At 41.8% G+C, this 14,172-nt stretch overlaps 2 protein-coding genes across 6 annotated transcripts; one reads left to right on the forward strand and one right to left on the reverse strand.

Annotated features, from left to right (window-relative positions):
* Nucleotides 1-1,150: 1,150 nt before the first annotated feature.
* On the reverse strand, nucleotides 1,151-10,018 carry LOC131269603 (ubiquitin-like FUBI-ribosomal protein eS30 fusion protein). Of its 4 annotated transcripts, none has more exons than XM_058272060.1 (3): nucleotides 9,972-10,018; nucleotides 9,500-9,603; nucleotides 1,151-1,606 (listed from the first exon to the last, which is right to left on the reverse strand). In XM_058272060.1, exons 2-3 carry the CDS (start codon nucleotides 9,572-9,574, stop codon nucleotides 1,283-1,285), a joined length of 399 nt encoding a protein of 132 aa, XP_058128043.1. In that variant the 5' UTR covers nucleotides 9,575-9,603; nucleotides 9,972-10,018; the 3' UTR covers nucleotides 1,151-1,282. The 4 variants fall into 4 exon arrangements, with proteins under 4 accessions (XP_058128043.1, XP_058128041.1, XP_058128042.1 ...); XM_058272058.1 differs by having other exon boundaries at nucleotides 9,946-9,976; XM_058272059.1 differs by lacking the exon at nucleotides 9,972-10,018 and adding an exon at nucleotides 9,843-9,873.
* Nucleotides 10,019-10,902: 884 nt separating this feature from the next.
* Nucleotides 10,903-13,682, forward strand: LOC131269691 (N-acetylgalactosaminyltransferase 7). Of its 2 annotated transcripts, none has more exons than XM_058272177.1 (2): nucleotides 10,903-11,194; nucleotides 11,267-13,682. In XM_058272177.1, the coding sequence occupies exon 2, from the start codon at nucleotides 11,374-11,376 to the stop codon at nucleotides 13,162-13,164; it is 1,791 nt and encodes a 596-aa protein (XP_058128160.1). In that variant the 5' UTR covers nucleotides 10,903-11,194; nucleotides 11,267-11,373; the 3' UTR covers nucleotides 13,165-13,682. The 2 variants fall into 2 exon arrangements, with proteins under 2 accessions (XP_058128160.1, XP_058128161.1); XM_058272178.1 differs by having other exon boundaries at nucleotides 11,272-13,682.
* The last annotated feature ends 490 nt before the right edge of the window (nucleotides 13,683-14,172 follow it).

A 14,172-nucleotide genomic window follows, 5' to 3' on the forward strand; every position in this document is an offset into this window, starting at 1 on the left:
TAAAGTGCTATCAGAAATTTGTTTTCAAAACAAAACATATTCTGCTTCCAATAAGCTTCGATTGTATCCCACACGAAAATACCGTAAGCCTTGTATGACAAACATTTTCAAAATGTGGTTTTTCTTTTAAAATTTATTAGTTTACATAGCGTTTTTTCATGGAAGATCCATCTTATAGGAAAGAAGGAATTGCAATCGAGATAGAGATATCCAATCAGTCATGTGATGATACCTACACAAAGTAGACTTGAAAGATATCGTTAACATGTAAAGTTCCAGAAAATCAATTTAATACACAAGTTTCGTTTGGTAATGATGTGGAGGGCATGAAACAGCTAAGCTGTACATATTTTATTTGTCAATTGTTATTATGAAAACGAATGTTAAAATCAAGGAACGGAAAAGTTTGTAAATCGCCCTACATCAATCAATTCGATGTTATATACATAACTAAAACAAAGCAAGAAAACTATGCCGCCAACACGCTATATCTATCGTGTTGCGAATAAGTATCGGTAAGCACGGTTTTAGTTATGTTACTAACATGAAAATGTGAGATACGCCAAGGGGAACCCGATGCATTTAAAATCCTCAAAATCACGTATTTCAAAACGTAATAATAGTAAGATGTGCTGTAGTTTTTCATGCTATGCCACCCAGCTGGTCGAAAATCCGCATTGGCTTCATATTTTTACCTTTTTTCATATTCTTACCTAGTAAACAATTACGGTTGAGTAAAAGGCGCAAACAGGTAACAATTGCAAATAAATGAAAACACGTACTTCCTAATTCTAGATACATTATCTTAGTGGAGCCAGCGGAATAGGAACAGTTGTATGGTTTGATAGAGATATCTGTTCAACTTTTCTTGATTGATGCCAGTTGGGGTACACAATTCGAACATGCAGATATTTTCGGATAATACGCTCACTAATGAGCATGAGCATTTGATAGCAGAGCATGAAGACGGTAAACAAACAGGCTACCTGCAATGGGAAGACATTTGTTAATACTACTTCAACTACCATTCAAATGCAACGTTTTACTTACGTTTGCCACTGTCAACAACTGTCTTTAGGAGCTTTGTTTAGGCTAGTGTAATTATTGATTTCCAACCCAAAAATTCAGAATAGGAAAAACGACGTGAAGCTTGGGATCGTGAATGACGAATTTATTTTAACCACTTCTGCCGCAAACGATCATAGGCTTTCATTTCATTCTTTCTGCTTACGTACGAAATTATTCATGATTGTTTGTGGTTGCCGGGCGCGACGACTCCAACCTAAGTGGCAGAGTTAGCGTTCGGTCCGCGACGGCGGCCATACGCCTGGACGACGCTCGAGAAGCGGCGGTTGTACTGGATGCGTCGCTTAGCACGGCCCGTCTTCTTCTTCTTCTTTTCCTTCTTCTCGACCTTCGGCGTCTGGCCCTTCACCTTACCGGCACGAGCGAGTGAACCGTGCACCTTACCACCGAGCAGACCGACCGTCACGTCGAGCTCGACGGAGTGCAGCTGCGAAACGGTCAAGTCCTCGGCCAGGAGCGTACCTTCGCAGGACAGGTTCAGTTGTTCTGCCTCGACCGACTCGAGGTTTGCCACCAACGCCTGCATCGGACGAACGGTATCCGGAACAGGGGATTGGGAATTGCAGACGGTAGAATCGATCACACGAAAAAAGAGAATAATAAAAACAAGATTAGTATTAAATAAAAATTTGCTCAATGTACAGTTAAGTACTCTACCTAAAACTATAATGAAGACAACGATAACACGATGTGGTGTAACGAATGTGGGAAGCTTACAACCAACGGACAGTACAGTACCACTACAGGGCGACGCATCTATCAGTTTCTCAGCATTCCCTAACTTTCCTATTGGCAAGATGAAATATTAGGAGGATTCCCGCAGTTGGTTTTCTGCGAGATTCCGCTGGATCTGCCATAACAATATTTATGCTCTAGGTTCTCATTTACCAAAAATGTGTCTCAGTTCTTATGCATTTGTAATAAATTATCCGTATTTGGGGAATGTGGTTAATTTTAGCTCCCTTTAGTATCGATATTGAGTGCGATTGTAAAGGTCTCAAATCTTCCAAATTGATATAGCAGCCATCATTATTCATTTAGCAGAATACTAAACAAACACTCATATAATTGTAACTGCATGGATGTAAGATAATGCAGCAGTCTGTGTCCCGGTAGGTTTTTATCAATCCGGTAAATGGATGTGTAGAAACATATTCAAACCACGGTCAGTGTGCCACCAGAGGTGCCGCAACTCCGCTTCTCAGTGTTTCCAAAGCATAGCTTCATTTTATAGGCACGATTAATAATAGGAGGATTCACGCAGTTGATTTTCTGCAAGTTTCCGCTGGATGTGCCGTAACCATATTTATCCTTTAATTTCTCACTAATCATAAATGCGCACTTTGAGAATGTGGATAATACCTTACGTTATACTTTTATAAGTTGTTGTAATATTCGCGATCCCGATTAATATGAGAAACCATTCAAATCGAGTAGATAGTATTACCATTATCTAGCGTACACTTTAGAGATAAAACACCATCAACTTTCGTGTGAATCGGGCCAAAGGTGTACGCATATGCTTCAAATAGAATTTGATGCAACATATTATTAAATGATCTGTTGTGCTTTTATCAGTTGTTTTAACAATCGCAATCCCGATAGTTTTATCAATCGCGTAAGTGTATGTGTAGAAACCTATTTAAACCACGGTCAGTGTGCCACCAGAGGTGCCGCAACTCCGCTTCTCAGTATTTCCAAAGCATAGCTTCATTTTATAGGCACGATTAATAAAAGGAGGATTCGCGCAGTTGATTTTCTGCAAGTTTCCGCTGGATCTGCCGTAACCATATTTATGCATTAAATTCTCATTAATCGTAAATGCGTACATTGAGAATGTGGTTAATTTTAGCTCCCTTTAGTATCGATATTGAGTGCGATTGTAAAGGTCTCAAATCTTCCAAATTGATATAGCAGCCATCATTATTCATTTAGCAGAATACTAAACAAACACTCATATAATTGTAACTGCATGGCTGTGAGAGAATGGGCATAACTATTGATTTTTTACAAATGCCGAACATGTATGTAATGTGTAGAAACCTATTTAAACCACGGTCAGTGCCACCAGAGGTGTCGCATATCCGCTTCGCAGTATTTCCAAAGCATAGCTTCATTTTATAGGCACGGTTAATTGGAGGATTCCCGCAGTTGATTTTCTGCAAGTTTCCGCTGGATCTGCCGTAACCATATTTATCCTTTAATTTCTCACTAATCATAAATGCGCACTTTGAGAATGTGGATAATACCTAACATTATACTTTTATAAGTTGTTGTAATATTCGCGATCACGATTAATATGAGAAACCATTCAAATCGTGTAGATAGTATTACCATTATCTAGCGTACACTTTAGAAATAAAACACCATCAACTTTCGTGTGAATCGGGCCAAAGGTGTACGCATATGCTTTAAATATACTTTTATACTTTTATAAGTTGTTGTAATATTCGCGATCCCGATTAATATGAGAAACCATTCAAATCGAGTAGATAGTATTACCATTATCTAGCGTACACTTTAGAAATAAAACACCATCAACTTTCGTGTGAATCGGGCCAAAGGTGTACGCATATGCTTCAAATAGAATTTGATGCAACATATTATTAAATGATCTGTTGTGCTTTTATCAGTTGTTTTAACAATCGCAATCCCGATAGTTTTATCAATCGCGTAAGTGTATGTGTAGAAACCTATTTAAACCACGGTCAGTGTGCCACCAGAGGTGCCGCAACTCCGCTTCTCAGTATTTCCAAAGCATAGCTTTATTTTATAGGCACGATTAATAGTAGGAGGATTCGCGCAGTTGATTTTCTGCAAGTTTCCGCTGGATCTGCCGTAACCATATTTATGCTTTAAATTTTCATTAATCGTAAATGCGTACTTTGAGAATGTGGTTAATTTTAGCTCCCTTTAGTATCGATAGTGAGTGCGATTGTAAAGGTCTCAAATCTTCCAAATTGGTATAGCAGCCATCATTATTCATTTAGCAGAATACTAAACAAACACTCATATAATTGTAACTGCATGGCTGTGAGAGAATGGGCATAACTATTGATTTTTTACAAATGCCGAACATGTATGTAATGTGTAGAAACCTATTTAAACCACGGTCAGTGCCACCAGAGGTGTCGCATATCCGCTTCTCAGTGTTTCCAAAGCATAGCTTCATTTTATAGGCACGATTAATTGGAGGATTCCCGCAGTTGATTTTCTGCAAGTTCCGCTGGATCTGCCCTAAACATTAATTATGCTTTAATTTCTCGCTAATCATCATCAGTTCTTTTGCATTTGCGATAGATTATCAGTACTTTGAGAATGTGGTTAATTTTATCTCCCTATAGTATTCGTATTATATTCGTATATAATTGTAACTGCATGGGTGTGAGATAATGGACATGTAGGTGTAGAAATCTAATTAATCCACGGCCCTTGCTACGAGAGGTGCTGCATCTAAACGCTTCTCAATATTTCCGAAGCAAACACATTATCAGAATAATATGTTATGATATACGTTTGTAAATTGTTGTAGTAATCGCGATCCCGATTAACATGAGAAACCACACAAGTCGGGTAGATAATACTACTTAATTATCTCGCGTACACTTTAGAGATAAAACACCTTGAACATTCGTGTTAATCGGGCCAAATGTGCACGCAGATGTTTAAAATCAAAATGGGTACAAATGATACGTATTTCTGCTGATAAAAGGTAAAATTCTTTGGTTTGTACGAACAAATATTGGATTAATATCCAATATTCGTTATCCTGGTTATTATGAGAAGCCGTAGAAACCGGGTAGATTTACTATTGCTAAATCTTTCACAGGTGTTTGTGCAATAATCTGCTTTTGATTCATACGTTTCGTACAATTTATATTCAAACTGTTGCATAGAATTAAGCCGTGCCGGCGAGCAATAATCGTGCAACACGGGATAAGCGATGCATAATCAGATGATTCTCTAGGAGAATTGTGATCCTTTCTATTTTTGCAACCGTTCTTAAACCGTACCTTGAGTGACGAAGTGTTACAGTTTGGTAACGATTGCTGTTCTGTCCTATTTTACTATTTTGTTTTTACTTAACATGTCTTTGTTGTACGGAAGATTTATCCCGTATAACCATGCGTGCGCTTCGGAAAACGGGTCAAACTATTCAGACTATATTTTGGCAGTGGGTACCAGCGAGCCTAGCTCAAAAAATGGAAAACTGGGCCCTGCTGTACACTGCACAGTCTAAATTCCGTTTAACAATCCAAAAACTATGTTATAATTGTTTTAGTTTTACTCTCACTACTGTTCTGACTTGAGTTTAACTAAGTGATACTTTAATCACTCAACAGCCTTTACCTAAGAACAAATGTTCTAAACATTTGGTAAGCACGTATCCAAATTACCGTATTTGGTTTGAAACGCGCTGCGAATGTTCAGATTTTCCTCTAGCAACGACTCTAGGGAGACTAACCCAATGAGAAATTAGTCTCTGCTGATCACTGCACACACCATTTTGGTGCTAACGTTTATGTTTTACTAACTAAGCTTCAACATCTCAAACTGACATTCTTTGATTCTAGGTAATTGATGTCACAATCACTCATCAGCCTTTGTCTAAGAACAAATGTTCTAAACTTTGGTTAACACAATTCCAAATAACCGTATTTGGTTTGGAACGAGCTACGAATATTCAGATTTTCCTCTAGCAACGACTCTAGGGAGGCTAACCCAATGAGAAATTAGTCTCTGCTGATCACTGCACACACCATTTTGGTGTTAACGTTTATGTTTTACTAACTAAGCTTCAACATCTCAAACTGACATTCTTTGATTCTAGGTAATTGATGTCACAATCACTCATCAGCCTTTGTCTAAGAACAAATGTTCTAAACATTTGGTTAACACAATTCCAAATAACCGTATTTGGTTTGGAACGCGCTGCGAATGTTCAGATTTTCCTCTAGCAACGACTCTAGGGAGGCTAACCCAATGAGAAATTAGTCTCTGCTGATCACTGCATACACCATTTTGGTGTTAACGTTTATGTTTTACTAACTAAGCTTCAACATCTCAAACTGACATTCTTTGATTCTGGGTATTTGATGTCACAATCACTCATCAGCCTTTGTCTAAGAACAAATGTTCTAAACATTTGGTTAACACAATTCCAAATAACCGTATTTGGTTTGGAAAGCGCTGCGAATGTTCAGATTTTCCTCTAGCAACGACTCTAGGGAGGCTAACCCAATGAGAAATTAGTCTCTGCTGATCACTGCACACACCATTTTGGTGCTAACGTTTATCTGTTACTAAGTTTCAACAGCTCAAACTGATATTCTTTGAGTTTAGGTAATTGATGCCACAATCTCTCATCAGCCTTTGTCTAAGAACAAATGTTCTAAACTTTGGTTAACACAATTCCAAATAACCGTATTTGGTTTGGAACGCGCTACGAATGTTCAGATTTTCCTCTAGCAACGACTCTAGGGAGGCTAACCCAATGAGAAATTAGTCTCTGCTGATCACTGCACACACCATTTTGGTGTTAACGTTTATGTTTTACTAACTAAGCTTCAACCTCTCAAATTGATATTCTTTGATTCTAGGTAATTGATGTCACAATATCTCAACAGCCTTTGTCTAAGAACAAATGTTCTAAACATTTGGTTAACACAATTCCAAATAACCGTATTTGGTTTGGAACGAGCTGCGAATGTTCAGATTTTCCTCTAGCAACGACTCTAGGGAGGCTAACCCAATGAGAAATTAGTCTCTGCTGATCACTGCACACACCATTTTGGTGCTAACGTTTATCTGTTACTAAGTTTCAACAGCTCAAACTGATATTCTTTGAGTTTAGGTAATTGATGCCACAATCTCTCATCAGCCTTTGTCTAAGAACAAATGTTCTAAACTTTGGTTAACACAATTCCAAATAACCGTATTTGGTTTGGAACGCGCTACGAATGTTCAGATTTTCCTCTAGCAACGACTCTAGGGAGGCTAACCCAATGAGAAATTAGTCTCTGCTGATCACTGCACACACCATTTTGGTGTTAACGTTTATGTTTTACTAACTATGCTTCAACCTCTCAAATTGATATTCTTTGATTCTAGGTAATTGATGTCACAATATCTCATCAGCCTTTGTCTAAGAACAAATGTTCTAAACATTTGGTTAACACAATTCCAAATAACCGTATTTGGTTTGGAACGAGCTGCGAATGTTCAGATTTTCCTCTAGCAACGACTCTAGGGAGGCTAACCCAATGAGAAATTAGTCTCTGCTGATCACTGCACACACCATTTTGGTGCTAACGTTTATCTGTTACTAAGTTTCAACAGCTCAAACTGATATTCTTTGAGTTTAGGTAATTGATGCCACAATCTCTCATCAGCCTTTGTCTAAGAACAAATGTTCTAAACTTTGGTTAACACAATTCCAAATAACCGTATTTGGTTTGGAACGCGCTACGAATGTTCAGATTTTCCTCTAGCAACGACTCTAGGGAGGCTAACCCAATGAGAAATTAGTCTCTGCTGATCACTGCATACACCATTTTGGTGTTAACGTTTATGTTTTACTAACTAAGCTTAAACATCTCAAACTGACATTCTTTGATTCTGGGTAATTGATGTCACAATCACTCATCAGCCTTTGTCTAAGAACAAATGTTCTAAACTTTGGTTAACACAATTCCAAATAACCGTATTTGATTTGGAACGAGCTACGAATATTCAGATTTTCCTCTAGCAACGACTCTAGGGAGGCTAACCCAATGAGAAATTAGTCTCTGCTGATCACTGCACACACCATTTTGGTGCTAACGTTTATGTTTTACTAACTAAGCTTCAACATCTCAAAGTGACATTCTTTGATTCTAGGTAATTGATGTCACTCATCAGCCTTTGTCTAAGAACAAATGTTCTAAACATTTGGTTAACACAATTCCAAATAACCGTATTTGGTTTGAAACGCGCTGCGAATGTTCAGATTTTCCTCTAGCAACGACTCTAGGGAGGCTAACCCAATGAGAAATTAGTCTCTGCTGATCACTGCATACACCATTTTGGTGTTAACGTTTATGTTTTACTAACTATGCTTCAACATCTCAAACTGACATTCTTTGATTCTGGGTAATTGATGTCACAATATCTCATCAGCCTTTGTCTAAGAACAAATGTTCTAAACATTTGGTTAACACAATTCCAAATAACCGTATTTGGTTTGGAACGCGCTGCGAATGTTCAGATTTTCCTCTAGCAACGACTCTAGGGAGGCTAACCCAATGAGAAATTAGTCTCTGCTGATCACTGCACACACCATTTTGGTGTTAACGTTTATCTGTTACTAAGTTTCAACATCTCAAACTGATATTCTTTGAATCTGGGTAATTGATGCCACAATCTCTCAACAGCCTTTGTCTAAGAACAAATGTTCTAAACTTTGGTTAACACAATTCCAAATAACCGTATTTGGTTTGGAACGAGCTACGAATGTTCAGATTTTCCTCTAGCAACGACTCTAGGGAGGCTAACCCAATGAGAAATTAGTCTCTGCTGATCACTGCACACACCATTTTGGTGCTAACGTTTATGTTTTACTAACTAAGCTTCAACATCTCAAAGTGACATTCTTTGATTCTAGGTAATTGATGTCACTCATCAGCCTTTGTCTAAGAACAAATGTTCTAAACATTTGGTTAACACAATTCCAAATAACCGTATTTGGTTTGAAACGCGCTGCGAATGTTCAGATTTTCCTCTAGCAACGACTCTAGGGAGGCCAACCCAATGAGAAATTAGTCTCTGCTGATCACTGCATACACCATTTTGGTGTTAACGTTTATGTTTTACTAACTAAGCTTCAACATCTCAAACTGACATTCTTTGATTCTGGGTAATTGATGTCACAATATCTCATCAGCCTTTGTCTAAGAACAAATGTTCTAAACATTTGGTTAACACAATTCCAAATAACCGTATTTGGTTTGGAACGCGCTGCGAATGTTCAGATTTTCCTCTAGCAACGACTCTAGGGAGGCTAACCCAATGAGAAATTAGTCTCTGCTGATCACTGCACACACCATTTTGGTGTTAACGTTTATCTGTTACAAAGTTTCAACATCTCAAACTGATATTCTTTGAATCTGGGTAATTGATGCCACAATCTCTCAACAGCCTTTGTCTAAGAACAAATGTTCTAAACTTTGGTTAACACAATTCCAAATAACCGTATTTGGTTTGGAACGCGCTACGAATGTTCAGATTTTCCTCTAGCAACGACTCTAGGGAGGCTAACCCAATGAGAAATTAGTCTCTGCTGATCACTGCACACACCATTTTCGTGTTATCGTTCATCATTGTTGTCCCAAAAAAATCATACCGTGCCTTAACGCTAAAATCAACTAACACATACCTTAACGTGGGCAATGCTGTCGCCTGGCAAGACATCCAGGACATGGGTATTCAATCCCCGCACGTGTAGTTGCATGGTTCCTGCCTTATATTGGGCTACTCCAACTGGAAATGGAAAATTAAAATATCAGTAAGATAGCAGAAATAAAACTTCGAAATACTAATGCCAGACGCGATCCACTGTGTGAAAAAGCTTTAATCTTCCCACTTTCGTGATGGCAGCTACTGGTGGAACAATTGCTCTTTCGTCGAATCATCAAGCCATTTTTACGACATCCTCTGTGCGGCAAGTGGCCTGCGAGATCGGCATTGCGATTTGTTTCGCATAAACCGATGATATTTACAAAACTTCAAGCACATCAAGCATCTTACTATCGGGCGCCACACAAGTAACTTCACTTAACTTGATGATTCGATCGAAGAACACTAAATTTTTAATCTAATAACCATGGACGAATGCTAAACACATGTACCCGGATGAGAGTGTCAGCTCGAAAAGAAACCATAAAGCCTTTGGTCAGTGCGTCGACGGAAGTCAGCATGACAGCTGCCATGGTGGGCGATGGAAAAGCCTTTTCGCGAATTCGGAGCATGTGCGCAGAACACGTTTGACAGTCAATAACCCAATAAGCGGAATCGAGCAGTTTTGTACACGAATAGCGTTAATTAATACCCTGCCTTCTCGGTTGCAGCTGTGCCTACTGTTGTATTTCGCAATTCCGTTCGCTTGCCATAGATAACAATCTCGTTCTTTCCAAAGAATTGCTTTTTTCACATCCGAATTGGAAGAACATATCACTGGCATGAGTCGAACACAGATAAGATTCGAAACAAAAGTGAATGGAATACACTGGAATTTATTTTCTTCGATAAATACTCACGTATTCGTAGAATACTCCGTCTACTTGAAAAACTTTTCCTTATAACACCAAAAACATGTGACTGGATGATATACCGGATTTCAAGATACATACGTCTGTTTACAGGGTGGAGTTCTAGGCTCACCAACTGTCTATCAGTTTGATGATCTATAATTAATTTATAACTTAATTTCATGAAATGATGGTATTCTGCAAACAATCCAGACCTCCTTAAATGTTCATAATATTCTATTGTACATCGAATGGTCCGGCGCGATTATCTGAAAATAATAAAAATATCCGCCATTGTACTGGTTTTTTCAAAGACAGGCGTAGATTTTTGAACTTTTAGTTTCAAAAGCAAAAGGGATAAAAGTGATAATTGAAATTATGTTTTCGTTATAGAATGTTAAAGCGTATCAAACCAACACCAGCGCTTTAAGTAGCTAATTAAAAACGAAATGAGCAAATAGGCAGATGCTGCTGGACAAACGTACGTTTTGCTGCATAGTTTGACATTTGTTTACGTATGAACGAAATCGCACACGCATGCATCTACCGAACTAGAGTCCGACACAGGACAGATAAGATGGACCGAGCATTCCGCTACGGCAGCTAATCCGATGTAGCTTCTATCGAACTATCTGCTGATACCGGCATTTCGACTTGAGAACGAAGTCAAAAACATTGAAGCAGTGTGGAGTGATTGAAGAACAAAAAAGTGCAAACAAGGACAATCCGTGACATCCGCCTTTGAACCGGATCTAGTCCGGTCCAGAACTAGGTGGAACGTAACATCGAGCAGGCGACGTGGGATATAAAACAACGGAACAGCGGTAAAACTAGCTGTGTGAACACAGTTGTATATAAACAATCGGAACCATTATATTCCTAGTCTTCCATCGCAGTGCAGCCGTGGAGCTGTGTAGGTGACATTGGTGCGCCCATACATACAGCAGCCAGAAGCAGAGGACACGTAGCCAGAAACGGTTCCGGAGAAAGGTAGTGTTTGGCGATGCGTGTAACGAACATACGGGGTGGCCGGATATTCCGGATCGCGATCGGGCTTGCGATCGTGGTGCTGATACTGTACATGCTCGCCAGCTGGTCCGGCGTTGACCACCGGTCGGTGCAGGATGCGTACAATGCCCGGTTTGCGGCGCGCCGAGACGGAAGCGGCCGTGTGGAGCAGGAAGATCAGAGCCATCCGAAGGAGGTACCGCAGCTGGTGGAGGGGCTCGGTAACTTTGAGCCGACCGATTTGAACCCTAAGGAGGGACCGGGCGAGGGTGGAAAGGCGTATGTTCTGCCGGAGGATCAGCAGAACCGGGCGACCGATGCGGAGATGGAGTACGGCATGAACATCGTCGTATCGGATGCGATTTCGCTCGACCGGACAATACGTGACACGCGGCTGGAGGAGTGCCGCCACTGGGACTATCCGTACGATCTGCCGAAGACGAGCGTCATCATCGTGTTCCACAACGAAGGTTTCAGCGTACTGATGCGAACGGTGCACTCGGTGTTGAACCGCTCCCCCAAGCATCTGCTGCACGAGATCATTCTCGTGGACGACTTCTCGGACAAGGAGGATTTGCGTGGCAAACTGGAGCAGTACATCGAGCGCTTCGGCAGCATGGTGAAGCTGATACGGAACAGCGAGCGCGAGGGTCTCATCCGGACGCGATCGCGAGGTGCCAAGGAGGCAACGGGCGAGGTGATCGTGTACCTCGACGCGCACTGCGAGGTCAACACGAACTGGCTACCGCCACTTCTGGCACCGATTCATCGCGATCGGACCGTGATGACGGTGCCGATCATCGATGGCATCGACCACAAGACGTTCGAGTACAGGCCGGTGTACGCGGACGGACACCACTACCGGGGCATCTTCGAGTGGGGCATGCTGTACAAGGAGAACGAGGTGCCGCGACGCGAGCAGAAGCGCCGCAAGCACGACAGCGAACCGTATCGCAGTCCGACTCACGCCGGCGGACTGTTTGCAATCAACCGGAAGTTCTTCCTCGACCTGGGCGCGTATGATTCCGGCCTGCTCGTCTGGGGCGGGGAGAACTTTGAGCTGAGCTTCAAGATTTGGCAGTGCGGTGGCAGCATCGAGTGGGTGCCGTGTTCGCGCGTCGGCCACGTCTATCGTGGCTTCATGCCGTACAACTTTGGCAAGCTGGCGAGCAAAAAGAAGGGTCCGCTGATTACCATCAACTACAAGCGCGTGATCGAGACGTGGTTCGATGAGCAGTACAAGGAGTACTTCTATACGCGCGAGCCGCTCGCGCGCTTCCTCGACATGGGCGACATCAGCGAGCAGCTGGCACTCAAGGAACGGCTACAGTGCAAGAGCTTCCGCTGGTACATGGACAACGTGGCGTACGACGTGCTGGACAAGTACCCGATGCTCCCCGCGAACGTCAAGTGGGGTGAGCTGCGTAACGTCGGGATGGAAAAGTGTGTCGATGCACTGGGGCGACAGCCGCCGGCAAACATCGGGCTGCAACCGTGCCACGGGCAGGGCCACAACCAGCTGCTCAGGTTGAACGGTGCGGGTCAGCTCGGCGTCGGCGAGCGCTGTATCGAATCGTACAACGCCGAAATCAAGCTGTCCTTCTGCCGGCTCGGCACCGTCGACGGCCCGTGGCAGTACGACGAGCAATCCGGTACGCTGCTCCATCGAACGTACAAGAAGTGCATGGGCTACCAGCCGCAGACGCGCCAGCTCGCGCTAATGCCGTGCGATATCAACAATGCCTATCAGTCGTGGAAGTTCCAGGAGATACAGCCGCACTGGTAACTGACGGCGTACACAGGACCGATTCACGCGGGTGTCTTGCAATACACACAAAACGAAGCTAACTAATCATCCACCACCAGTCGATTCCTCAACCCGATGGCACCGTTTGAAGCCACCAATCCAAATTACTATTTGAGAAGTCATCGGATTTGAACGCGGGGAAGTGCAAAAACAACACACGGGAACAGTGGATAACTGCACAAGCTCTTCCATCGTCGATCGATCTCTTCCTTTGCGAAGCAACTTGGGCTTACGTAGCGGTACACGAGTTCGGTTATTTTATAGTTTGTAGTTCGGTATAGCGGATGCTGCGGTTGAAACAACCATCATCGTATCATCAATATTAGTGATAGGCATATTGCGTGGAGTACTTGAATGGACGTGCTTGCCTAATGCACACATTTTTTTTTTTCATTTTCTACCATATTTCCAAGCTAACCTATTATTATTACCTTGACTACTTCCATCGGTTCTCAATTAGCAAGAGTTGATTTGGCAGAGAAGCGTGTGTCCCCCCCCCCCCCCCCCCCCCCCCCCCCCCCCCTAGTTACTATTTCTTTCTTGTTGTGAATTTAGATGTAAATCATCTGTTTGGGTGGAAGACCACCAATACTTTATTCTGTTCACACTCCTCCGACCTGTATTAGACTGCCCCAGCAAATGACTTGCTGTAAATAGAGCATATAAACACAGGCACACATGCGCATCCACATCGTTCATCATTTAAAAAGCGATTTAGAAGAGAAAACCAATAGCACATTAGCAGAAAAGACAGCACGGGGCTAGTAAAAAACAGGAAACAAATACAAAACCATGAGTGAGTCTAAATATGATCAAAATCAAAATGGTAATCACACAACCACGCAGTGAAAAATAGTAGATCAATTTAATAATGGTACCCCCGATACGCGTGTTCAAAAAGCGCGAGCGTTCATGATGATCGAAAATGGAGTGCGTGCGTGTGTGCGCTTATGTCTATCTGCAGGGATAAATTGGGGACAAGGCAGG

The sequence above is a fragment of the Anopheles coustani genome, chromosome X, assembly GCF_943734705.1.
Source record: "Anopheles coustani chromosome X, idAnoCousDA_361_x.2, whole genome shotgun sequence".
NCBI lineage: Eukaryota > Metazoa > Arthropoda > Insecta > Diptera > Culicidae > Anopheles > Anopheles coustani.